Below are 26957 nucleotides of genomic sequence, written 5' to 3'. Positions count from 1 at the left end.
ACGAATTATTAATATTTCGCATAGCTTAATTCAAGTTTATTGTCATGATCAATGTTAAGATACGAGTCGCATTCGGGATAGCTATCATTTCAACATAGTATAATTTGCCAGAGCTGTGATCTTTAATGTCGCTGTAACACTTATGAATGTCTAGTTCCCATAGAACCAAGAACCCCCAGAATAACTTAAATTCGGCGCTTTTTGGGAACGCCTAAAATTACGAAGTGTCGATAAGTTCCAGTTGTTTGTTCAGTTCCTGAGAAATCGTATCGTGTGTCGCGATTTATGCGAAGTCTGTACTAACGTCATCGAGTGAAATTACCACCTGTTTTAGGACAAACGGAGCTAAAGGCAACCAGCCGTTACGCTGTAGACACTTTAGTAGGACTAGTCGAAGGGGCTCAGGTCTTCTCCTTCCCTCCTGACCTTTTCTCCAGTATAATTTAAGCTAATATGTGATTGGTAGTTGAAAGTAAGAGTGTGTAAAAATTCCGTCACCGTCCATTTAAGAGATGTTCATTTGTGAAAACGATTGCCGACAATGGTTTACTATGATGGAAAAGTGATGGCTTTCATTTCATGGAAGAGTGAGATTCTAGTTTTTCAAAAATAAAGATACGGTAAGATATATTATCAGTATACTGTGTTGATTGCTTCAAAAAGTTTCGACGGTTTGTTCGATCAGAAAGAACGCTCGTCTAGGTATAGACAGCGGGTCGTAGCTTGCCGTTGTTACGTTTTGCTCAAAGGGGCATTTGGCCATGCTCTTCCTTTATTTTTTTCATGGCGTAGGAGTACCACACGAGCTGATTGAGCATGTTACTGAGTAAAGGTTCTAGGCGGGGGTCTAATATGTCTCCTTCCACTGAAATAGCCTCCGATACAAACGGAATGTTTACCTGTGAAACGTATGTTTAAAGATCGGATATTATTCATTTCAATTAACCTATTAGAATAACAAGCTTTGCTTAACTTTTGAAAAGCTACCGTAGCTACTAAGGCTTAGGTCACGACTATGCTGTCTTGCCATGAAATAGTGTTTTACTAGGGTAGTTATCAATGTAGAAGTTATCATGAGTCAACTATCGTAATATAGAGCTCTACTACCGTACTTGAATAAGTGTTTTTCTTTATGCAGCGTAAATACGACACAAGGCAGCGGTACCACTCCTGGGCTAGAATCATTGAATACTATTATAAACGTTAAATGTTTGCAAACTGCACGGCCTATTGATTATAAGTAGTCCTCACATTTTTTTAGGATTAGACAAAAGAGAGTAAACCCGTGACGAATTATCTCACACTACGCTGTAACAGCACATGGTATAATGAACGTACTTGAAATTTTTCGGCGATGGCCAAACATTTACTGCATAAGCTCTATAATCTATTAGACGATGGGCTTTCAGGGTATAAAAAGCGTTCTCCATTTAACTGCTTAACGTCGTTCGCTGTAGGTGGCAACCGTGCTACATGACCTTCTTAGCGGTCTGGTGTTCAATTGTTACAAGTTTAAAGGGGCTGATGCGAAAAAGCTGCTTCTGTATACACCTATATGTGTGTATATACTCTTTCCAGTAGCTCAATGAGGCGGTAAGAGGTTGCCTTACCATAATTGGTAAACAGATCATGGCGAGTTCGTTCAGGTAATCTCTTAGCTGAACGGTAACATTAGCACCTCCAAGCCGACCCATTGAGTAACCTACAACGCCTACAGGTTTAGCAGCAAACGTAGCAGGAGGAAAGTGATTGAGCATGTTGCTTAAGGCTCCTGGAATGCACCTACATAATCAAAGAGATTAGGAATAATTTTGACTTTTTCAGAACTCCATAACAAATAGGTACTGCTAATTGGCTGATACAACTTAAACTACACAGAGTAATCTTGGGCTATATTTTCGATCTAATATCATGAATATGTCGCAACGATAACGAATCAGAGTTCGTCAACTGATTAAAAAACATTACCCAAGTTTGTAAGGGTAATATTGCCATATTCGTATAGACGATAGCTAGTTCTGCACTTCGATATTCAGTATTAAATGCTGAAACTCTTTTTCGATATACTGCTCTTATAAGTGAGCAAAAAGAAGGCAACACTTCTTCAATGAAAACGCATGGGTTACGTTATTATCAAGTGATAAATGTTGATAACGATAGTTCGGCTCCATTTTTGTGCTCATAATAGCGCACTCACAACGATAGCAGCTACAAGATCAGATTATATTGACCGATTAATTGTTCATGGCCAAAACTAGCAATTACCTTGAAGTACTAATTTCGAAAATTGTATTGGTTTACAGAAACATCAGCACAATAGATAAATCCTACTCCCCAATCGTCTCTCGTACATACGTCTCGTAGAGTAAAATCAATGTATACTCTTACCTATTATATTCAGGGCAGACGATAATGTAGGCGTCACAATCTAACAGCGTTTGATTATCCTCCACAAGATATTCAGGTACTTCTTCATTCAAAGAGTAAAAATGTATTGGCTTACGCAGAATGTGATATTCTTCACGCTCTAGAGGATCTTACAGAAAGAGACATACAAGAAATTTTTATATATATATATATATATATATATATATATATATATATATATATATATATAGACTCATAGTTATAACATTAAGAATCATGCCTAAACACCTCTATAGGTACATAATGAGATTGTACAGATATTAGGTGCAATAAAATAATATTCAGGACCATCCTTTGTTGCTTATGTGGGCACGATGTTACGTGCGCGATAGCCGAAGCAAACGACATAATACCTTCGCTGCTTTTATGTCTGTATACTTACCGAAGATTTGTACGAGCATTTCCCTTTTCTCTAACGACTGTTGCACGACTTTGGCTACCCGGTCAGCCATTCTGCCTTCTCGTACGCTTCCCAAGAACATTGCCACCTTTAAACCCGACATGCTAGCGTGACAAGCTTAACTTAAGATCGCAGCTGAATATTTGTTGATCAGAAGGTCGCTGATACTATCCATACATAACAAAATAACACAGAACAAAAACTGAAAATGGCATCGTACATGCTTAAAAGCAGACTCAACGGGTTCAATACAGAGTCGGAACGACTGGCGGCATCTGCGATCAGGTGGCTCCATCAGACGCTAGGGTTACGTCGTTTAGTTCAAACAAGCGTTAACTTCAAAATGATGCTGCTAGTCTTTTAAAGAGGGGCCAAATAAAATCGGAGAGCTAAAATTTAGTGGAGTTAAACTTTTTTTTTGCTATCTGAAACGTGCTTAAAGTGGGGATTATCCTGTGGGTACCTAACAGAGGATGGCAAGCATCGTCAACATCTGGCCAATAATTATAATTTAATATCATATGTACGCTTCTAAATATATAAATTAGTCTAAAATAGAATTCCACGAGCTCACTATATTGATCTGCGCAAATTATTTAGTCCCAGATAAATATTGTGAGAGCCTATGCCTTTTACTGAAATTACTTTGGAGTTAGCAAAGAGCTGAACTAGAATACCTAATAACATGATGAAAATGAACAAAAGAGCTAACTACTTATAAGTATAGGGCTTGAATCGAAAAACGTATTTTCATATATTATCCCAGCGTATGACATCTATGTTCTGATAAAGTCAGACAGCGTCTGCGGCGTTTCCAGGTGTTTTTAAAATATACACAAGGAATATTAGATACGATCACTGTAACGTGGAAATCGTCAAAATGCTAAATAATAACAAGCTTTTTAGCGTACAATACACAAATGCAGTTACCTTTGTCTTGTTAACGCACAATTTTACCTTGAATTCAGATAAGAAGAGATACGTAGTGTAAAAGGCTGTCGTAGGGCGTTTCTATAGAACTAGTTATGAAACCACTCGGAAAGTCAACGGAGCCAGCTATGAGCCGGAAGTAAGGGTGTAGCTACCTTACACAGAAGCACTTCACACCGCAAACCAAATCGGATCTTACTTTAAATCTCAAGAATCAGTACGTTTTTAACTTTTAAATATGTATGTGATGTTCTCATTAAACAGTCCTCGCAAGACGGGAACAATATAACAAAATCACGTTAGCGTAAAACTGGAAAAATATTTAACCTTTTGTCAATTCAGTAATCAATAACACTCTTCTAACTGAAATGCACCGATTACGTCTTGCCGCTAAACGTATTCTGTCCTGTCTCACTAGAGGCCGGCAGCAAAGCCACAGAAATGAAGTGCTGCTACGTTTGTCTCAGGTCCCACCTCAAGTGCTCGCAGACGTTAAGACATCACTCATTAAGCGCTGAAGTCAGTTTAGAGATGGTTGCAATTGTCTAGGGTCCTTGTGCTGTAACTATTGATCGAGCGCCGGTGACCACTTAGGTCATTCGTGTCATGAGCGCGGACTTGAGTTTGCTTAGAACGCTCCCCACCTCAATTATCCATTCCTACCGACGGCTTGAAAAGTTTATAAGAGGAGATCGTCAATAAAGCGCAGCGTCTAACGATCACGGACCTGTAAGTGGCGTCTCATTTAACAGAAGAACTGAATAGCCTAATAACAGCATACAGTTGGATTCTAGTCATATACCCCTACACACAGCCGTTGTGAGATGAAATTGATTGCATTTAATACAAAATATGAGAGCGTCCTACCAGCAGAGCGGGCCTGCCGTAAGTAGAACAGTAAGGCAATTAATTAACAAATTAATCAATCTAATCAATTCAGTCTGAAGGAAGATGTACATGTTTCAAAGTTCAGAAATTACCGTAGCAAACCAATCGTTAAGCTTGAAGCGCTTATCTATCTAACTATTTCTACATACGGCTTCAACTGAAAATTATCAAGTCGTATATTCAGTTAACAGAATTCTTCTTGACGATATAAGTCAAAGTATCAATATATTCTCGCTCTATATGTGAAGTATGCGAAGCTTGTACAGCTGTGTTATGAGGTGCGAAGAAACCTGTGTTGTCAGTGGGCACCACCGCAGTTACAAAACGTCGGCACTACACTCTGTGGCAGATACTAAGAATTGATGCTTGGTATTCGTACACGGAATTTACGCGTCATTCTTTTAAAGGCAAGACAGAAAAGCAAGGGGCAAAGCTTGATCCTAATAGTCACATACTAGCCACAATCGCACAACAGAAATTGATTACAGTTTTATATATATATTTTTATTTATTCGTCAACAGTTCCAGTATCCACCAACAACGAGCTCGATAGAAAGCTACCTCAGTATCTTTGAGCTTTGCAGATATGCTCGGTCAATATGTCGAACCACTGTCGTTTGACAGTAGCCGTCAAATGAACGTCATTCGATCATTTTTCTACTTACCATACGTTCATTTGTCGTCACCACTTAGATCGTGCACGAAAACGGGTGGCTAATTAAACAAGGCCGGCAGTGGCATTTTGCATATAATTGTAGAGATTTCGTGACGCTGCCTACGTGAGAATTATCGCTAACCCACGACTGGCTAACGAAAATACGATAATTAGTTCTTCCGCGCCTGTTTGGATCTCGTTCTCAAGCCCAGGTCGCTAGTGAGCTCGGCCTAAATATGTCGAACCATTTGCGCGGGCGCCAGGGGGCCAATAGAGGTCGAGGGCCCAATGCGTCATGGACGGATCAAGAGCGGATCGAAATATGACGGACAATTTGTGCCATAAGTGACTCTAATATTAGTTACATGCATCGTCCTATGATTCCTGGGAAGTCAACTGCATACATTATCGTCCTAGAGACAACCTGACCGGTCCGTCAGGAACATTAGAGAACTCGTATTATTGCTATAGACCCTGTAGTTAGCTGATGAAGTTTATACAATGATGATTTTCGTACAAGATAACGTACATGTATCCGTGCGCTCGTGCAGTTGGTCGATTGAAACAACTAGATATATAAATCCTCAGAAGAACGATAAAATAAAACTTGGTAATGGACTTGATATTGAGTATGGCCAAATAGTACTAATTCCGAATGTCTGCGCGCATCAATATACGGTGTCTTCAATGACGGTTAAAACTGTTGAGCGTTCTTCCATCAGAAATTGAATAGTATCGGAACACAACAACCCACATATAAAATTTCTTCTCTCGCTAAGATTTTAAACAACCGATTTGCAATAGTAAAGATTGTGATGTTCGTTCCTATCAATATAAACTTCATTTTATAATGCGTTGAAATAAGAAAATATAATTTAGTCACATTATTTTAAGCCATATGTCAGTGTCCGGGCACAGGCCCCTCTTACATGGAACAAGAAGAATTTCCGCATAGATCGGGCCTACTATCGATATCAGAGTCTGTCAGCGAACGATCGTAAATTGTTTAGGCTGATAGCTATTACTGTAATTACTTGTATGTAACATTATTAAGCGATACTCAATCTTAAAGTGGGACATTTATTTATTGCTGAATTGAGAGGACATTTTTAATGTCGAATTGCATGGATCTGTGACTAGTAATCAATAGCAGGCACGTCTAACATTTGAAACGTTCTCGAAGGCTGGGCCTGATCCGATACAGCTCGAGACAATAGAATCATGGCGACAAGACAGGATACGGCAATTATACGAATAACTCTCTGAAATGTAGCAAAAAAATGTCCTTAGTAAACACGACACACATCAGCAGCTATGGGTTATGGGCTATGCGATAGATTCAGTGACGACTCTTTAACAAAGTCCCTAATTAGTTCTTGACTATTAATTATAAATTTACGCAGAGGAAATAAGTCAGGTGGGCCTGCTTGGCTATTGTTATTCTGTCGGTAATATGTCTATCTGTTATAATTACATTTTGAAAACGTACTATACACCAGGACCTGTTTCAATATGGTTCACCCTTTATTGACATGTACGACTAGACAATATGTAAAATTAAATTGAAAAAAAAAGTAATGAAAATAAAAAAAATATATAATTATAAATGATAATAGAATACGATAGGTCACTCTTGATGTAAGGGATCTGAAGAGCCTATTGTATCAAGAAACTGTATCGTCTACTTCCTGACTTCAAACGATAAATGGGTCCGCATTTGTCTAGACAACGCGACTGGAGAAGTTAACTAACGTATAGAAATGACTAAACAGAAGCACCCATGACTTCTTGATGTGAACATCAAGAAGCTCAATGAATTCACTATAAGATTGTAAGTTACTTTTACACATTTCAGCACCAGCTCAACCGAACACAGCAAACCTTTACTTGTTTTTTTTATTGAGTCTTTCTTTCAACAATCACTAACTAGAAAAATAACAATGACTCCCACAAAATAGACCCGAGTCGATCACATAAATATCACCTTTTATTTATTTATAAATATCACCCATTTAACAACACGGGAAGATTCACTGCACATTTAATAGGAACCGTCTTATTTTTAAAACTCCTGCTTATTTGTAGCATGGATAGATAATACTGAGCGTGCACCTACTTAATTTTAGTACCTAAAATAATAAACACCGACTCTATCAAACATACGACATTAAAGGAAGAACCATAAACCATGAAGGAACTCACTGTTGAGTGAAATAGAGACATATTGTCTGCCTATGGTAGCTTGTTCCGCTGCCGTTAGATGGCCGACTTCATTCATAGAGCACTGACCGGCTCTCGAGTGATCCCTGTACTGAACACGATGACGAAAACATCAAAAGCCGAACCACCGTGAGCTGTTAATAAGCGGGGTTGCTTCTTCTTCGTCCGCCGCTACTGCCAAATCCCTTGTCCTAGGTCGTGACCGAAGGGCGAGGCCAAGCCAGTGGTCTTTTACCCTACACAACATACGCTTCCACCCGTCTGAATAGACACGAAGCTAAGTACATTCAGTAGTATGCACTCACACTCGTTCGTTCCTATCATCCGCTACAGCCGCTCCTACTTTAGCTGATGCTTTGATCAATTTTGGTTAAGTAAACTTGTACGGTGTCAGAATTTTGTTGACGGATGCCAACTTCTCCTAGAAGCTCCAGCTGTTAAGAACTGCTGTATTGTAGAAGGACTACGAAGCTGGACCATGTTCCTAAAGAATTCAGCTCACATGCATACGACTCATTAAAAATGTGTCGGAGCGTCAATGAAAATTAGCTTTATCTATAGAGCATCGCATATCGGTTTAAAGAGTAGATTGCGACTGCACCACCCGCAACAAATAGCCCAACAATAAATAATCGCATAGAGCCTGAACGCTTCTCTTATATGCCAAAAGTTTGTCTTTATCTATGAAGTTTGTCATACTAATCTTTCTAGCGGGTACAATGAACAGACAGTTCCTATCAATCGCTATTATCAATATTGTGTAATGATAGATGACGATGATCTAACAGCTATCTGCTAAATGTCAGCTGTTCTTTTCGTGGGTGGCGGACTTCTAATGACAGCGGTCATCCGGAAGATTGCTCAGGACATGATATCCTGGCGACATTTAATCCTGAGGCTCAGATTGTCCCGAAGTCATTTTGGCCCAATTTCGAATTAATTTATGTTAGACCTTTTACCACGCCTAATATTGGGCTTTCTTTTTATGTTAGTATTAGGCATGCTCACCTATCGCAATGTATTTTGCTTACTTATCTACACGCAGTCGACTTTTATTGGGTTCCTGTTTTCTGGAGCACGCCTTTTATCTAAGATTTTCACCAAGGCTTTTCAGCTAGGCCGTACGTCAGAACTCGCATATAAATTAATTGAGTCGTAATCAAGAGTAGTACTATTAAGCGTGTTCTTTTACAGACTCTAACGTTCTCGCCAGTGGAAGCTTTACTCGGCACCCGCTCTATCTGCATTAAAAAAATTAATTTCTAAAACCTAAAAACAACCCACTTTTACATATTCATGATTGGTCTATGTATGGATTTCAGTGTGAGTGTTAAGTGCCAACGTTGTTGATACTCTATCTCCGAGAGCTAATTTCATAGAGATCATTTCGAGTGACGATTGATCTTCATGCGCAATAGCTATAGTCGATAGACTTTTCACGACTAGCAGAACCATATGAATCGAAGATTGACCCTACCGAACGGCAACCAGCTACGGGTAAATCTTCTCTCGGTTCACTAAACGGTCCCGCTATGCAGTTACCCATGCGATCTGGTATTGAACTCGCAACTTACACCATGAGGTATCAGTACAGATTTAATAAAGCTTCGTACAGAATTTTGTTGATCAAAGAAGTGTACAAGCATCAGCCGACCTCGTAACTAGGATAGTTGGATTCCGTTAGCCGTCAAAGTAGGACGACATTGTGGGAGGTACACATTGTTGATACTACGTGACGAAAGCGTTTCCTTTATGACATATTGGTCTTTTGGTACAGCTGTTTTCTCTCCAAGGTAATGCTAAAGATCAATTGATATCGGACTCACTTTCCCAGACGTTGCCTTTCGCGTCAGTGTTCACGTTACCCTCGCTCAACAGGCGACCACAGACCCGGGTCGCGCCGTAGCTCATTCAATGTAACTTTTTATTTCGTCGTAATCCACTATTTTTCTCTGGACCCGAAGGTAGCTTCGACACGTCGAAATGCATCGTGTGATTAATAACGGTGGAAACTTTTTAAATATAGATTCCTATGGAATACAATCATTTAGTGATACTTCGGTTAAGGCAGTAGTTAATATTTGATATTGTTGCTCTCGTTGTTGTTGTTGTTACGATCTGTTTTGCAGACATGCGTAATTTTTTTCAAATGTCAGTGTTATTTGCGGTGATAATGGCTGTGATCTGGTCTCAAGTTGAAATTGCCGAGGCGAAAATAGTGCATAAAGTGATAGCGGGTATTGCCCTACCCGTAGTTGCTGGTGCGGGAGCGGGTCTTGCCGGCGGGGTAGTCGCCGGCGCAGTTACAGGAGCTCACCGTGACCGTGAATATAATCTGTGAGTATTTCTCTGAGTATAATATTAGAGATGCGCGGAAATTGTGTTGTAGACCTGTATGATGTCATATACCGTATATAGATGGTGCCGCGTTCACTACTGACTCGCATAGGTATATTCTATATGGGTAAACGATTGATCGGACGAACGGTAGCTAGAGATTTCTATCTACCATTCATATAGCTCCTGCATTAATTTATATTGTCTAAAACAATGTTTACAATTGAACAGCCTTACCTAATATGAATTTACTTTTTTAAGATTGATTTAATCAAGCTTAGCTTAGCTTAGCATAGCACAAATAAGGTCAGTACCTAAACGTACTTAAACCGGTAAATGATTACAAGAGAAACGCAGGCATGACACACGACGGGATCTATGTACTGCATACACCACATAAGCAATTTGATGTTTAAGAGTTGTATTTTTAAGTGAGAGCGCATCCTAATTGATTTTCTATAGAAATAAACACAATGTGAAAAAATCAAGTAGGGACCATTACCACCAAAGATATTGTTTTTATAGGAGGACAAGTATGAATATCAAATTAGTCGTATAGTCTTCATTGAATTTTTACTTCGAAATGCTTTCGGCTATTTTTGTAAAAAGTAGCTTATTCCCGCAGAGAGCTCACTGAAGTAATGTGCTGCCAAATGGTAATCACTCGTTTGTTTTTCTGTTTTTCGAAGCCTTTCAAGCAGTCAGATTTGTCTAAATGAACCGACGAACGTCTGATGTTCTACGCATAGTCAGGATAACCCATATTTGTACTTAATTAAGATTCTTTTGAAGCTTTGCCTTAATTGATAAGAAGTAATTTCGAGGATACGTTACACATTTTGCGCATCGACCTTGAAGGGTCCTAAGTCCCCATTGCTTCCTCTGTCGTATCTCTCTGTGTGTCTTTTGTAATGTTTTTTTTTTGTACTGGAGGTCTAACAGGGTCCTATTGGTATCTACAGATTCACTTGTGCTGTGTGCTTATCTATATGTTATGTATCTGTTTGTCTGTTAATGTTGTTGTGAATAATGTTACTGTTATTGTAATGTGCTGCTATTTGCTGTCCTAATTGCTATCTTGTCCATTTGTCCTTCCCTTTTCCCGTGTCGCTAACGTCCTTTCTAGTCCCTCTACTACGTACTACAGAACCTTCGAGCATTCATACTTAGACCGAGCACGGCCTCACCCTTCGCCGCTGCTCCGACATCTGCGCAAAGCTCTGCGATACTCATTTGAGCATCGACGTCGGCCTCAATACGCTTCGTGGCTTTCGGCTTACTCGCCCTACCATTATTTTCGGCCTTCTCACACAATCTTCCAATCGACACATGCGTATCAGCCATTCTACAGCAAGTCCTCATATCACAAAGCTGTTTATCCACCAGAAGGATCTAGTAGCCGTACAATGTCCATTGACGCCCAGATCGAGTGCAAAGTCGTTAGCGAAGATGTCACTTCCTATAGGAAAACATCAATGGCAGTACCAGCACACGAGGAAGAAGCTCATTACCTGTACAAACCAAAAAGTCAAGATGACAAATCCACAAGAGTCGTTCATGAGCATCATCATTATCACGATGACGAGGCAGAGATCGACAGTGAAGGACACGATTTGACCAATAAGGACGCACCGAGCCATTACAAGGACAGCAAAAAACATTATCACCAACTGGATGAAGATAGTGAGGCGCAACACAATTCACATGATCACCGAGTTAAGGACGTTAGCGGCGTCGAAGAAGATTCGTTCGCTCGAAGGAGAGCGATCCGCAGAAAAAACAAGCAGAAGAAATTCCTCAAGTCGAAGCCACATAATGAGTGGCTCAGTCGTTCGGAAAGTGATAACAAACAGGAAGAGAACCGAGAGTAATGTTAGAATTAGGACGAAATTATTTGTGGAAAAGGCTCGTTATGGACAGGTGCAAGGCAAAGATAATTACCTCCCAGCGAGAATAAGGTTGTCTGACGACGTGCGACAAAGCCATTAGGCAGAAAGCGACAAAATTCAAGCTAACATCAGAACGATATTGGCGTCAAGGTTTGATAATCAAAGCTTATGCCCGCCGTCTGCTAGCTACCATGTCGTTTCGTATTTGGTCAGGTGGGTTTTGCGGAAAATTCTACTAACGTAAACAGAAATTAGTAAAATTAGTAGGTGATCACAGCTTTGTAAGGCTTTTTCGATAGGATTTCTGTACTCACATGTATTGCCTCTTTTGGTTCAACAGATGAACCCAGTCAGTTTAAAACGTTCGACTACCCGCAATCATTTTATCTGTATTAAACTGCCGATTCGACACGATGGTGCAGCAGTGGTAAAATGACGACTGCCTACTGATTGACGGGACAGTGAAGTTGGTCCTATTTCGAAATCGGACGTGAGCGCACTTCGTTTCGTACCGCGAGCCAGTCGCATAAGACAACGCTCCGAGGCAATACCGTTCTATTTTGTGTTACAACGCGATAAATGACATGAAACAGTGGTACAAACCAACTGTACGCTCTGCTCCTTCATGCTGTCCCTAGGATGTATAACGTGCATGAAACGGCGCTGTTATCTGCACGCGTTCACCCATGTCCGCCAAGTGCATGTCGTCGGTTCTGCCTAACTAACGTATATTTCAAATAGTGTAACCTAAGTATATAGTGTATTTTGTTTTAGTTTCTATTTCTATAATAAGAATATGCTTACATTGAATTTCAGCAAAGTTGTTCACGTTCACAAATATGGCAAAGGCAACCATGGCATCTTCTATGGCTAGGAAAGAAGAATGGTCATTTACCTCCACAAATTGTCATGAATGGAAGAAAGAAAAGGATCAGCCTTCAGTGGACAGTCATGTTGTCGTTAGTGTGTCTCCCACCCACGCGTTATGTGGGTACTCAACCAGTGTACCATTACGCGGTAAACGTTTTACGAGCACTTCTCCGACGGAATCAACCGAAGTTGCAGCACCAACTTCTATTATTACAGATATGTATATATGTATGTACGTACCACTATGTATCTTCTGCACGCCTAGTGCCGGTTCTACTGACTAAATAATGCCTGTGCGTCTGTCTAATGTTGTTACGGCTGTTAAGAGGTTAAAAACCGAAATGTTTTTTTTGGTAATTTTACTTTGTATTCGGTCTCCCTCTCGCGTTGCGGCGCTATTTTAGAAGCACTTCTTCGTTATTGTTGTCTGGATTGAAACTACCTAATTTTACTCCGCGCAAGCGATTAATGAACACAATGGGATAGAATGGAATACGACGGAAGAGACAAGTCGTAGACAAACCTGATCTGGTGAGCACCATCACTGGTCAGCGCTACAGCACCAAAACCAGCGAACTTCCGGATAGCGTTTAGCGTACGAGCGACGACCGCTGCAGTAAAAAGATAGGCGTAAACGTTTGCGCGAAAAGGCAATGATTCCCACAGCTGCTGTTTGTGTGAAAATATATGTATGTAATGTAACTACACGAGGCATTCACTTATAACTCTATATTGCTTTATGTGAACGTTGCACTGTTTCGTTTGAGTGCGGATAGTATGTTTAATGTTTGATTTTTCCAACGTTATTTCATCTGTTTAGTGGAGCTTCTGTACACATAGTGTTAGGTCTTCCATGCCTGCGCGTGAGCATCCGTATAACTCAGCGATAGGAAACTTTCCGCTTAAATACAGTCAGTGTCAATAACAGGCAGCGCTCAAATTTGAGATTATTTCACATCTTGTCACCGAAGGTAGCTGGTGCAACAGTTGACCCAGTTCTACTAGATGTATAATGTGCCGCTTACATAGTACTTGATGTTTTAGAAGACTGCTAAAGCTGAACATTTTACCGTTTCCATAGTGCCCATTCGATACCTGATAATCGTTCCTGTCGCCTTCGAAAGCAAACCCCACTGTTCAACAAGCGCTCACCACAAATAGGCGCCTACACCTGTAATGAAACAAGGCCGTCGTTTGTGGTCCCGTTTACAGCCTGATCAGCTACCTAAACTTGTTCGTCATACTTCAGATAAAGTCTGGTTAGACCAAGGGCTCCGCTTCTACTTGTTTTTGTCATGATGAATTCGAGAATAGTACGATGCTCAATTCTCTGTCATAGGGAACGCTCCTAGCAAGTGGCTTGTTGTCTAACGTTAAATACGAGAAGCCGCCTAAATTGGCGAGTTGTATATATGTCCGTCAGCATCTTCGACTGCTATTTTTTGTCATCAGGCCCGAGTTTCCATGTGAACAAGTGGCTAGTGGCAAATCGCTTTAATTTTTATCAATACCTTCACGTTTCAGTTGAGTGTCGGCAGCACCGGCAATAACGAAAACCAGAACGGTCATAACAAAGGCGTTGAAACAAATAAAGATAACTGGATTCATCGCGATCAGGCGGGCGCTTAAACAAAACAAGAAGACAAAACGTTTCCATATTACTATATATGTGCCTCTTTTTAGCTATCATTTTTGACCGTGTATCTACGGTAACTCAATACGTTTTCTGAATATCGTTATGACGGACGCAGTCAGTAAATGCAGCGAAAGTATGAAATCGTATCGAAACGAAGAAAGCCCTTTCGAATTGCCCACTGGTTCAATTGAAGCCCACTGGTTACGGCTCGCCAGGAAACGTTTGCTTTAATATTTTGCGAATCAGAAATGAGCGTAACAATAGCAATGGTAACAGTGATATCCTTTTCAACAATAAACGTAGCTGATTGCCACTTATACCAGTTTCTTTATACTTTATTATTTAGTAATACTTTATTCTAGCAGTGAGTATGTGCCGTTACTACTATCGAGACAACAGGTTATTAACGTATAGCAATCGATTCTTGCGAGTTAGCTGCGCTTGTTGGTACAGCCTTCACATATCGAAACTTTTATCCGACGCCCCACAGATATGCGTTGTACGGTGATATCATCGGTGCCGTTTGCGTCATGACAATACAATCGTGTTCGTGCTTTGCCGCTGGTCGATCTGCCGACCGCCATGTCTGGCCAATGCGATAGGTCCTGTCGCGTATGTACACATATGGTGCCTCTCCGCTTTCAAGTGCTTAGGGGGGCGATCTACAGCGACAGCCTGCCGCACACAGAAATCCAATTATCTACGCATGATTTGGCGTCACTTCCAGTTCCTATATCTGGTCATATATTCCAGCCACTATCGCTACTGGTTTGGTTGGCTGTTTTTCGTCCCTTTCGCTACTTTCGTTGGTAACGACAGAGTCGATTCTATAACGGTGCTCTTGTAATCGCACGGGAACTGTTTTGCCAACTGTACACCAATGCACAGGCTGGTGATATCAAGTACCTACACACCTTCTATGTATTGTCTCTTGCTTTTGACATCGCATGCTAAAATATTGTACGCATAGAATATCTAGGAGGGATACCGAAATAAGCATTTTTTTTTAAGTTCGATTGACAACATCGAAGGCGGCTTCGGGCATTTCTGCTTCGATGGTGTGCCAGTCGCTCTGATCGGTAAGAACCCCCCAAGGTGACCAACAACTACTTCAGATTGGCGCCTATTGACCATAGTAGTTTCGCTGTTACCTCCTCGCATAATGACGGCAACATTAAACTGTCGTGTTGTTTGTTCTGTCAGAACGCACTTGGTAGTCCGCTGACGATGTTGTATTTCCTTTCATCGCCTGTTCGTACATAAGCATCAGTGACTAAACGTCTATAAACGCTAGACCTAACACAAACATGCCATACAAACACACACACAGATTCGATACAGGGGCAATCGGGAGCGGTGTCTTGATGGCGTTCTTCGTTGTCCGCATGAGGTCGAATCCTTTTGCCTTTTGTATAAGTGTTATGATTAGATCGCATGATAAATGCAGAGGGGAGTCTAGTATTCGTGCGTTAACATCGTAGTGAGAACGAGCCTCATCGCATAGAAAACACGTCCAGAAGATGTTGCGCTACAGGTGCTATTTGGTAATGCACTATTACGCAACGGCTACGGTAGAAACGGAGACGGGACAAAGTAGCTGGCAAATCGACGCTACATAGAGAAAGTGGAGAAAAAAACGTCGAAAGCGTTCAGTAGCCTAGTGGAAGAGCGATACAGATAGCCGTTTGCACTCATAATAGCAATAAGAAGCTAATTGGCTCAAACCCTTTGATCGACAAATAATGTCCTATGCGATCGTAATAGGTTTTCTATTATTAAATAGTTAATCGATACGTTTAATACATAGCGTGATCGATTTCTGCATGAATCTATCTTACTTCATGAGGGTCAAATATGTATATATACATATATGCTCAAAATGTAGCTATATAAATGTCGTAACCGTAATGCAAAGTGACTAGGTGAGCCCAGCCTCAGGTTAGGGTTGCGCAAGGGATACTGTAGCACGAAAAAGTGTCGCATCAATATTCGCCTGTGTCAACTGCCGCATTAAAAACGAGCTGTTTTTTTGTTTACGGAAATCACAAATCTTTAACATGAACATTTAACGACAATTAACAACATTGTTGTTTCCGCGCCCGCTGGATATTGACTGACCATTGCATATGGTCGACTAAAAAGAAACCAGATGAAGTGTAATGGACGTTTTGTTTGTTGAAGCGGAGTTCGTTCGGACGGCTGCACAGAGGATAATGCCAATTGTATGTATATATGTCGGATGATTTATAATGTGCGTTAGCTTTGTTTTGTAGTAGATAAAGCCCTGAGAACTGTCTAGCTACTTTATGTCCGCTTCCATAGTGTAATAACGTACCGTAGGCGAGCCAGAGGCCTGTCGTAGCTAGTAAACAAAAATCACCAAACAGTCCTTAGTGAACGTAGTAGTCACATAATTTGATAGCCGAACAAAACAAGTTAGTGATAATAATCAGCCTTTATTTATTGATGAATAGTATTTACAGGCCATTTACTTGGCTTATGTACAACGTTGTTGACGGGTTTGGAAACGCATTCAGCGGCTCCGAAAGTATTTACAACAGAGCTTATATAAAAGGCGTTTCGAAATTAAAAGTTTTATCGTTACAGTAAATTGCAAAAACTTGCGTAGTTTGAGCAGTAAAAAAGAATTTATGCGTAAACTTAAGAGCTATGGGATATAGTCATGGATTGAGTCAAGTGAGCTAGCTTGTTCTAGTGAAGTCGACTGCCAGCCCAGTTCTTAGCGCGAGTCAAGTAGAAAGGATTCCAAAATTTCATGTCTGACTATCTATGACTATCGAGAACAATTGACAAAAAGTAAGTTGGAGTTAAGCCTATTTTTTCACATGGCTTGAGAAAATATCTGCTAAACACTAACACTAATTGTGGCGCGTGGTTTCTGCCCCCTGATCTCAACGAAGCGAAACTTGTGTTGTTTATATAGTTCTCGATGTCGGTGGCAATAGATGACAACAAAATCACACACGACCTTCGCCTGAAACGTCCGTGTTGACATTCGTTACAAATGCGGATGGATTACGTACGTATCTTTTAGCCCTGTTCAAAGGAAATCGTATTACATAGGCTTGCTTTATTTCATACAAGCGCGTATGGCACCTCCTCTGTAAACAGTTTAAAGATTAAGCACAAATCAATCGATCACGTCACTTAAATGCTCACCGCTGGGTTTTTTTTATTATTGTCAATATGAACGTAGGTGACTCGATCGGAGGCGGCACGGTCTGGGTGGTTTACGTATATTCCTTTGGGTGCATTGCCGCGGCAACCATAACTGGCAAGAATGCTACCATACAGGTTCAAATGTCAGCATTGGCGAAAGTTTTTACTAACTATTAATGATCAGAAAGATAGAGAATGAAATAAGGAAAATTAGGTGTACTTAAGCCATGACCTTTGTTCCATAGGTCTGTTGAGAAATCGCCAAACAATCCTAGCGGGGCCTATACCGGCCAGATTCCTAATAAGAGCAAGTTTTTAGTGTTTTACTTAAGTTTACATTTAAAAATCAACGATTCGGAAAATTTACTCACTTAACTAACAGTACTATAAGAAGTGACACAATAATAAATAATAATAATAAACTCTGGCGTACGACTGAAGACGTATCACACTGAAGAATAAGATTTCGATTGTTAACGGGTTTTCATTGGCGAGTCCTAGCTAGTCTAGTTTCTTTTAACTTTTTTCGTGTAACTAAAATGCGATCTCGCTTATACTGAACCAAAGGCAAATATTTGAAACTAGCGTCGGCAGCACCACGTTGATTACCAGCTGAAATAGCTTTGTGAAATAGCAGAAAAAAGATGTCGCTCAACATTAGGTATTAGTTACCTTCCAAGCTTTTTAGACACATGAAGCAAAGCGGTTAGGAAGTAAACTTTTCAAAATACAGGGTACTGGCTAGAGAAATAGGGCAGTTCTCATTCATTACTAACCACGGCTAGAAGTCCAAGTCCGGAGCCAACGTTAATAGCAATGGGTATGAGATTGAGCTTTCCAGCACGGGCTTGCACAGAAATGCGGAACGTCACTCCATAAGCTTTAAACAACGTTCGATGGGTAAGATCGTGAACGAGAGCGTGTCGAAAATTCCAGCCACGTCCAAGGTTTGCCTTGGCGTCATCAATTCTGCTGAACGTGTACAGAGGAACGCATTTACGACCTCGTGAATCCCAGTCTAGATTGCAATCCCAGTTCACAACTATACGAACGACTCCGCCCTGAAGTATCGATAAAATGAAAACAAAAGAGAAGCCAATCCGGCCAGCCAAATTAGCAAACTTCAAAATAGAATATTGCGATTTGTTTCAAATCTTCCGAATTTAGAAAATAGCCATTTTGAATATCGACAACCCGTTACGAATGATCCCGGACTCGTTCAGAACGTTTTATTACGGTCCCGTTTCAAAAATGGAAAAAAATCTAGTAAATGGTAATCTACTATTCTTGAAAGAGCAATCCAGGCGATCAAAAGAAAGAAAATTGCGTACAAAATATTTTCTATAAACATCCTATCTGCCAGGTTACTATAAACGCTGTCTTGGTTAGGGTTTCAATTCACGAGTAACCCGAGAGAGGACGTTGGCATTTATTTTGTTCAAAAAGATCAAGTTTTGAATGGCTGATTGCAGACGAAGCTTCACTTCTCTTGGGACGATTCTAGCCTACCTTAACAGCTATGCTATCGAACGAATTGTCCGTCTGCTTGATGATGTCACCGACACGAAATTTCGGACAGTGGGGGTCTCGGTCCGGATGATAGATGCAGCTCTGCAGATAGCTACGATTTTGTAAATCGTCAATATTTCGCCTAAATCAAAACATAAAGTTGTAAAACGTAAATTGTTTGCTCGCGACAGATATGAACGATGATGAATATTTGAACGTTGTTAGATATCAGAGCCTAACTATCCATATACTTACAACTTAAGCCGAAATACTGGAAAGTCAACGTAGTTCTTCAAAAGTACAGTAAAGTCCTGGACATCCCGGAAGAGAGGGGTATTATTCCGTCTGAAAATACAGAATTTGCAAATCTGGTTGCGTAATGTATAGACACTTTAAATGATACTTCCGTGGCGACAATTCGAACCCCCTGTAGATCTTTCCACAAATCATTTAACCTAATTCCTCAAAATATTTAAGAATAGTATGTAGTAATTAATCAGCTCGGCTTCTTAACTTGTTAATGTAAATGCATAATACAATATAGTAATCTCATGTTGAGTGGGCGTACTTCTCTGAAAAGTCTTCAACCTATATAACAGGGTGATCGCCGAAGCATAAAAAGATGCTGGCCTAAAAAGCTTAAAAGTAGCTTAACAATAGCAGAAGTACTCCAGATAGCATTTAACTAACATAGGCAGCAGAAAGTAGGAAAAGGTCACAAATTTGTGCGAAGGTGTTGTGAAGGGGATATTGAAAATTGATAGGCTGTAGGAACATTCTGAATATTAAAATGCTAAGTGGAAACAGTTTTGACGACATTACGTGGACAAACATTCTGTTCGTTCATTGAATAAGGCTAACCATTTAAATGGCTATGTCTTTGGCTGCAAATTTATTGGTTGCTTATTCTAATTCCACGCTAAGTTTTAGCCTCATTTAATCTTGTTATTAACAAAATAGAGTACAAGAAAAGGCTGTGACCTAGCAAGTTTTTGGGACTTCTGTATCTATCGTAGTCTATATGTAAGGGATCAAGGTGTTGCTCTGAATAGTAGCAAGCCTGGACTTCGTCCGCAGAGGTCTTATAGGAAAACCATCAAGGAACTGGACCTCTCTTTTAGCATATCTACAAAGACTATGCTTTAAGCTAAAATGTGAAACAATAAAACGATCGCACAATTACGAAGTTGGACAAAGAGCTCGCTGAATAAATCCAGTTTTGGGTTTGATTTGCTCTAAGTTAATTTTTTTTCCCCAGTTTATTTAGACCTGCAGTATATTTTAAATAGGCATTATTCACTAAAACTATTTCACTGGAAATAGTAGCATTTTAGATGTAAAAGCAGAGATTTCATTACGGCTATTACATAATCAAGCAGGTACTTAGAGCTAATACGTCAATGATAACGCAAAAACTCATCCTTCAGCGATAATATGTATTAATTAATCATCTGTCGGTCCAGTAATGGTCTCATACACAGTCTTTTGCCGTAGTTTAAAGGCAGAGACTAACGTTGATCTAGGCAACGAGTAGACGCCATCACAGGTACAGTTCACACTCCAAACTGTTAATATTAATATTTTGTAAAATGGCTGCTATATTCAGTGCGTTCTATATACCTTCGTCTAACAAGCCGCACTCGGCTCAGACCCGATATCCTCATACAAGAAAGAACGTTATCGTAAAAGTAAGTAGTTATTATATAAACAATTGCAGTCGAATGTTGGGAGTCCGCGCCGTGAGCTAATGGAGCGTATGAAATCCGCCCTTCGCTAACGGGCTTGCGCCCTCGCTGGTACGCCTTGTAAATGGCCACCGCTCTCGTAGCTGTGCATCGTTACCGCAGTTCGCTAAGAATCGCGGCATTCTCGAACCGCTGTCCATTGCCGTGGCACGTCCCTAGCGCCTTTCCGAAGTTCCCACGGTTCATATGTGGTAACTTCATACGGTATATAGCCGTTTGCTTGCCGAACGGCATAGTCCTGATTTTCCTTGTTCATCCAGTCTCGTTCCGCAGATGCTAGTGCGTTGGATGACAACCTAATAACGCAGGCGCTACTGGAGGTTGCTCCGAGGCTGGCTTGCCTTCTGCGGTAATTTGGATCCCCACTGGCCTATTTATTGCAGCTATCTAACGGATGACTTCTGATGTTGCCTTCGTCCTTTACACTCGAGCAGGAATCGTCTGGGTGGGCAGATAGCGGATTTTCAGGTACAGTTATTCGGTCACTTGCACAAGTTCGGTCGGCGCGACCTTATCGGCAACATCAAATTCTAAGAAACTTTTCTATTTTCATCTCGTCCATATATAGATCTCTAAAGTACATATATATATATATATATATTTTTTTTGAGTATATATATATATATATATATATGCTCAGACAAAGTAAAAAAAAGTAATAAAGAGTTAAAAGAAAAAGTTATTTGTGTATTTAAATTATTGCATTAACTTAGTACTAAATGCTGCAAGTTTTCTATTCCAGAGCACGTTTGCCAGAATTTATTACAGTGCAGGTACTCGAAAACTCACAATGGTCCGATGTCGTGTTCCACAGGACACCAGCCCCGAACCTCGCAAACTCCCTCGCTAGGAAAAGCGGCCTCGGCCCTCCATGAAGACGCACCATTAATTCGTCGATCGAATTTTCCCAATTCAAAACCGCTTGTTGTTACACAACGGCCGCTCTGCTCGCCATGACCGAGCAGCAGTCTTCGGCCGTCCAGGCAATCCGCATCAGAATGGCAACGCGCATCCTGCCATAAAACTATTTTAAAATTTTCAGCCATCGTTCGATCACTACGTTCCACGTTACTGGCTACTCATTGTTGTGGCTGAATAAAACATTTTCAAACAGATTTTCAGTTTCAGTATACCCATAAATTATTGCTTTTCCATAAATTTTATTTTTAATCTACGATGTAGAAATATATTGTGTGAATCCAAAGTAGCTTCATGATTATGAAACAGTGTTTTATAGACCCGTTAAAGCGCTGCTAGAACGCATTTATCAAATAAATTCAGTGTTGCACAGACCTTAATATTTTCATCGGGACAAAGACCTGTCCTCTGCGTCGTAATGATGAGATTTGTTGTGATAAAAAAAGCATCGGGCTCCTAAACGTGAGTAACAAATTGAACAAAAAAAAGAAGTTTTAAAAACTTTTTTAGGTTATAGTATGCTTCATTTGTTTGTTACTATAATAACTTAGCAGTTGGGTACAATATGTTTCTCAATTTTACTAACACTGGGAGGCTGAACGAGATCAACAACGTCCCATACTCTTCGATACACCTTAGTATCTGGCACAGATGAGTCGAAATCGGAGTCACGAAGGTGCAACGTTGACGCCACTCCTTTCACCTGTACAGTCAGTGTAACGACAAATTACAATATACTTATACAAACATAATAAAGGTAAAGACCTACATAATGTAAGTATTTAGTTGTTCGGAAAAAAATAGGAATACCTTTGTTGTTGTAGCGGAGCTGGCCGTGCTAAATTGTTGATAACCTCGCTTGTAGATTATAACGAACCTGCGAATTCCCAAATTACCAAATCTAATTCGAAATACTTCCCAAACTCTTTACTACTACTCTAAGTAAGCAACCTATTTTAAGACAAGCTTGTCATAATCATTCGAATTACTGCTGCGTGTCCTATAAGACGTGCAGTTAACATACAGCGTTGTCAATGGAGTCTGTTGTTTTCTTAATCTGAACAATGATATGTAGAAACAAGTATTGCGATAATAGTAATTAAGCACATTGAAGCGAAAGGTAGCGGCATAAGCATGAAAGCACAATGTGTGTACACACAAACAAGAATTTATATCTAGTAACTTATGATTGCTGCACTGCATATAACAGCCATGCATGTAATCTCACTTATGCCATTGACAACATTCATCGTTTTTCATATAGATTTGCAAAACAGTTACAATTTTTTTAGTGTAATGCGTCCTCCGTTAGCACCTACGAACCTTACAAATTCAACTTTCGAGAGCCAAGTTTTGATGGAATCAATTCATAAATGAAGCAGTGATAGTGGCACAAGCAAGCTACTGGAAACTCAGACCTTTTACCAGAGAGGCGGTTCAGTTACTGCCATCTAAATATTGAAAACATCTGTAATGTTATAGACTAAACTAGGACCCAAGCAATTGAAGACTGGCTAGCCTAACATTTTGTTGCCCTAATATTGGTTGAACATTTTACTCATGACTGGAAATTTTTCATTTGTTGTAAACTTTAAAATGTTGTTAGAAAAATTAGGGAGCCATCTTAAGATAAACCAACTCGATAAGGTTTTCTCCTATAGCGTCTGCACATAGAAACTTTCGCATCCGTATAGCATTCAATTAATAATCGCCTCCCTCCCTCAATTCTAAGTGTATCAGAAGCTTTTTGAAGTACAAAATGTAAAACTGTCGTAAGTATATCTCATTATCTATCGACATTATACTTCTACTTGTAAGTACATACGCTCCACATGCAAAATGTACACTTTACAGTTAGATAAAATAATAGGTATTTCAACTTGAACTGACCATGACAACTCGAAAGTGATTGGTAGACGAAGTTTAGTTAAGACTTACTAAACCGCTATTATCAACTAGTGCAATCAATAGAAATGGTTGGTACACAAATTATATGTTTACGATGCTATATTCAATGCGTCTGTCCATGATGCATAAATACTGATGTTATGACATCGCATGCCACCTCTAATTATCGTTGAAAACACTACAAAATTAAGTTTCGAACTATCAGCTTAAGTGTTTCGTAAGCTAAACTAGCAAATAGTTAACGTATGAAGCTTTACACACCCGACTATATAGACGAGGATGATTAGCTGAATAAGTCGATGTAAAAGTCCTATTTTCTTGTCACCTATGTTGATAATCTTAAGCGTCTGGTAATCGAGCAGGGCGTCTAGCATGCGTCTGACAAAGCCCGGAGAACTGTCCTCATAGACCAGTATTGGACATGTTTTTCTTTTGGTATCCATGTAGTGAACCGGTAAACGCGAGCTAAGAAAAACGACACTTGCTTATAAAAGATCGGTCACTCAAGCTGACTAGAGATCACTCCTACTAAGTTGACTCTTTGAAGTTTGAAAGAATATCAAGGGAGTCGCTGATAACGTACATGCTGGACTTTGCATGAATGAAGTTAAAAAAAGATTCTCTAAAAACTAACACTTTTTGTGCTGTTAAATATAGCCGACTCAGCTACGATAGATTTTTTTCAAGACATGTATAGTATTCGTGGGCTATTATTTAAAAAGATGCAATCTATAAATTGCTTTTAACAGCTTATTGAAAACAAGACAAGATCTACAATTTTAGTAACCTACTATTTACGTTTTTCATGGAAGATATTTTAACGGCTTTAACAAATTTTTGATAAATTACATTTTGATACAAATTGATGAGTTTGGATGTATTATAAAATAATAGATATAGCCCTTGCAATGCGGCATATTCTATGCGGTTTGTGTCCTTATAACTAGAATCTCAATTTAAAGATAATTTGATTTTTGGCTTCCCCTATTAAAATTAGTTTGAGTCAACGGTGAAAAATTCAACGAACGGAACGCTGTGATCCGGTTTACTAACACCAATCACCATTAGAAAAATATCTTCGAACTTCCAGGAGCGGCATAGGGGTTTTCGGATTTACTGATCACAAACCGACGAAAAATTATTATTACATCGTTTTCCAAAACAGGAAAACTTGATTATATGCAAACATAATGACTACCTTCCGTATTTTAGATTAAATAAAAGCTATTATATCTGTAAAAGAACCGTTGACAGCTGACCTGCAGCGCTTGTCGGCTTTACAGGTCGAAAAACACGACTCCCCTTGCAAATCATAGCATCGTACGAGATACTCGTTGAGAAGAGCAGTTTCACCGGCAACGGCACCTGCCTGACGAAAGCACTCCACCGTGTCGTTTTTGGATCTAGAATTAATGCAGAAAGCAAGTAACAGACATGAAGAGTAATATCCTAGTGACAGGCTCTCTTCTTACAATAGCTTATATCAGCGTGACACACGCCTGTTGTCGAAATCCTCATGCGATTGCGGTACATATACCCGGCACAATGATCAACAGACTTCATACACACTACAGCAGATTTCCTTTCTACAGCTGAGTTGCACAGAAGATCAATTATGTATCCAGAGGTATATCTTTTGAGTACAATGGAAAACTTCAGCAAGCACTGTGATGATGCCGGACATACAAACACTATCATGAGCAGTTAGAGGGACTACAGGCGATAGCCGATGTTGGCATCTCCACGTGCCACACTGGACCCGATAATAAATAATCTTTTTGTGCTACTGGCAGTGTGTTCATTCGAGGCTCGAACTTTAAGAAGCATCAACGCAATGGTCCCGTTAGTCGAAAGCTCGAGAAGGAAACTCTTAGTTGGCACTTGAAAATTTGCGCCTATGTCTGTAGCTAACACAAAAAATATCCGTCCACAGCGTCTAGCAAGCGTACACTCTGCGCGTTCAGCGTATACACCATTCAACTCTAAGTCCATAGCAGGCAAGTCAGTCGTAGGGCCATGACCCTGCTGAGCAGCTCATCAGCTAAAAATGGCCTAAGCTGTTCCTGGCTGATGGGTATTCATGCAACACAATAGATAGCAAATGCTAGCGGCGTCTTGATGGTCGTGTGCTTCTTAAGAAAAATGCACGGCGTCTCCGTACAGCGGGTTCCATTCGGAACATTCAACCTCGACAGAGCCGTTACTCCGCCAACGATTTGGTGTCTTACGAATGGCGATATCGTTATACGCCACAGTAGCAACAACAGGCATCAGTCCAACCTACCTTATCTCCTCTCATGCTCGCCGACGAAATTGTCGACCCGAGTTTGAACTCGAAGATGAAAAAGATTATGCGGTGATCTACACACTAGTCATCACCGTCAGACGCCTGAACTACCCTGGCCAGCAATATATCCGGTTTCGCTAGTAGGTAGAGACTGCTAGTCGATAATGCTTCGGTTTACCTACTCGTGGGCGTAAAAGCGGCAATCCAGAAGCCAAGATGAGCCTCAGCATTAGCTGGGAGGAAACTACAAAAGAAATGATGGGGCCATGATGTATGATAATAGTGATAATCATGGTGCGCTCAAACCCATGACAACATATAATGCGTTACCCCTCGCTGTCGCTCTTGAAAGCCGCTGTCGAAACATCTTGACAAATCGTTTATTGCAGTCAGTGGACCCGCTGGGTTACGCATAGTAAAACTAGAGACGGTTTACTTTTTGTGTGTAACTAATAACTGTGCACTGGAGTATAGAAAAAGAGTTGCATCACTTGGCTCCCTCATAATTTAAGCTAATAGTATTGTCAAATTAAAAAACACTAGCTCTCTCGAAACCATATCTATTGTTCAAAGCAGTTTCTGTATACACTGATATGTAAACAGATCTTTTAGCATTTACTCAGCCACCCTGCTATTTATGCATGTGGCAGGCAAGAAGCTTCTCTTCCCCGAAAAAAGGCTAGTGGCAAGTGCCAGCTGGCACCTGATCTAAACTAGCAGTTAACAACTTTATAGGCGATCAAAATTATAACCTTTAACAGAAAAAGCTTAACTTGTACGTGGGTGGGACACTTGTTATGAAATGTTTCCGTAGAATATTTGAACATATCAATAGCGCATCAATATATCTCCATAGGGAAAACCCGTACAACCATTATATTGGAGTATAGGCAGGCCTTCAAAATCGTTGTATAGCTAGCTATAGGTATAATTGGGCTATAACGATACACACATTCTACTATGACCGACATGGTAATTATATTCACTCATAGGTGTAAAAAAGAATGCTGCACAAGCTAATGACGACTGAGGATACCGCCTGTCTCTACTTACGAGCCACCTAAATAATGGGGGATACTTTAGCCCCATCGGTACTGGCCCGAAAATAGCTAGAAAACGCTTTACATAAATATACAGTTCATACTATTCTTTTTATTA

At 40.1% G+C, this 26957-nt stretch overlaps 3 protein-coding genes across 25 annotated transcripts; 1 reads left to right on the top strand and 2 right to left on the bottom strand.

Moving 5' to 3' along the window:
* Positions 1-5: 5 nt before the first annotated feature.
* LOC111246675 (uncharacterized) lies at positions 6-9015 on the bottom strand. 16 transcript variants are annotated; one of them, XM_086983363.1, is made up of 8 exons: positions 7503-9006; positions 5311-6562; positions 4085-4484; positions 3758-3784; positions 2810-2915; positions 2389-2536; positions 1611-1782; positions 6-899 (listed from the first exon to the last, which is right to left on the bottom strand). In XM_086983363.1, exons 5-8 carry the CDS (start codon positions 2907-2909, stop codon positions 744-746), a joined length of 576 nt encoding a protein of 191 aa, XP_086839489.1. In that variant the 5' UTR covers positions 2910-2915; positions 3758-3784; positions 4085-4484; positions 5311-6562; positions 7503-9006; the 3' UTR covers positions 6-743. The 16 variants fall into 16 exon arrangements, with proteins under 16 accessions (XP_086839489.1, XP_086839479.1, XP_086839480.1 ...); XM_086983353.1 differs by lacking the exon at positions 3758-3784 and adding an exon at positions 3785-3926 and having other exon boundaries at positions 2810-2994; positions 7503-9004; XM_086983354.1 differs by having other exon boundaries at positions 2810-2994; positions 7503-9004.
* A 432-nt stretch (positions 9016-9447) lies between these two features.
* LOC111246673 (uncharacterized) lies at positions 9448-14569 on the top strand. The gene is made up of 4 exons (XM_022796650.2): positions 9448-9484; positions 9650-9857; positions 10984-11959; positions 12563-14569. Exons 2-3 carry the CDS (start codon positions 9652-9654, stop codon positions 11726-11728), a joined length of 951 nt encoding a protein of 316 aa, XP_022652385.1. The 5' UTR covers positions 9448-9484; positions 9650-9651; the 3' UTR covers positions 11729-11959; positions 12563-14569.
* A 2123-nt stretch (positions 14570-16692) lies between these two features.
* On the bottom strand, positions 16693-25787 carry LOC111246672 (P2X purinoceptor 4-like). 8 transcript variants are annotated; one of them, XM_086983343.1, is made up of 11 exons: positions 25082-25787; positions 24772-24915; positions 23774-23977; positions 22415-22481; positions 22191-22307; positions 21980-22060; positions 21476-21699; positions 19197-19286; positions 18942-19083; positions 18209-18493; positions 16693-17374 (listed from the first exon to the last, which is right to left on the bottom strand). In XM_086983343.1, exons 3-11 carry the CDS (start codon positions 23953-23955, stop codon positions 17231-17233), a joined length of 1332 nt encoding a protein of 443 aa, XP_086839469.1. In that variant the 5' UTR covers positions 23956-23977; positions 24772-24915; positions 25082-25787; the 3' UTR covers positions 16693-17230. The 8 variants fall into 8 exon arrangements, with proteins under 8 accessions (XP_086839469.1, XP_086839470.1, XP_086839468.1 ...); XM_086983344.1 differs by having other exon boundaries at positions 25199-25787; XM_086983342.1 differs by having other exon boundaries at positions 24772-25787.
* Positions 25788-26957: the final 1170 nt, after the last annotated feature.

This window comes from Varroa destructor, unplaced genomic scaffold, assembly GCF_002443255.2.
Source record: "Varroa destructor unplaced genomic scaffold, Vdes_3.0 BEIS01000003.1, whole genome shotgun sequence".
Taxonomy (NCBI): Eukaryota; Metazoa; Arthropoda; class Arachnida; order Mesostigmata; family Varroidae; genus Varroa; species Varroa destructor.
The sequence above is the reverse complement of the archived record's forward strand: the minus strand, read 5'-3'. Positions and strand labels throughout refer to the sequence as shown.

Excerpts from the sequence above, each read along its gene's own strand:
- LOC111246675 (XM_086983357.1), bottom strand. The coding sequence starts at position 2,930 with ATGTCGGGTTTAAAGGTGGCAATGTTCTTGGGAAGCGTACGAGAAGGC. Across the intron at positions 1,783-2,388 it reads GTCTGCCCTGAATATAATAG|GTGCATTCCAGGAGCCTTAA; the intron begins GTAAGAGTATAC and ends TTGATTATGTAG. Across the intron at positions 900-1,610 it reads TGATCTGTTTACCAATTATG|GTAAACATTCCGTTTGTATC; the intron begins GTAAGGCAACCT and ends TACGTTTCACAG.
- LOC111246673 (XM_022796650.2), top strand. The coding sequence starts at position 9,652 with ATGCGTAATTTTTTTCAAATGTCAGTGTTATTTGCGGTGATAATGGCT. Across the intron at positions 9,858-10,983 it reads CGTGACCGTGAATATAATCT|TCCCTCTACTACGTACTACA; the intron begins GTGAGTATTTCT and ends CGTCCTTTCTAG.
- LOC111246672 (XM_086983342.1), bottom strand. The coding sequence starts at position 23,955 with ATGGATACCAAAAGAAAAACATGTCCAATACTGGTCTATGAGGACAGT. Across the intron at positions 22,482-23,773 it reads ATCCTCGTCTATATAGTCGG|GTTCGTTATAATCTACAAGC; the intron begins GTGTGTAAAGCT and ends GGGAATTCGCAG. Across the intron at positions 21,700-21,979 it reads GTCCCGATGAAAATATTAAG|GATGCGCGTTGCCATTCTGA; the intron begins GTCTGTGCAACA and ends GTTTTATGGCAG.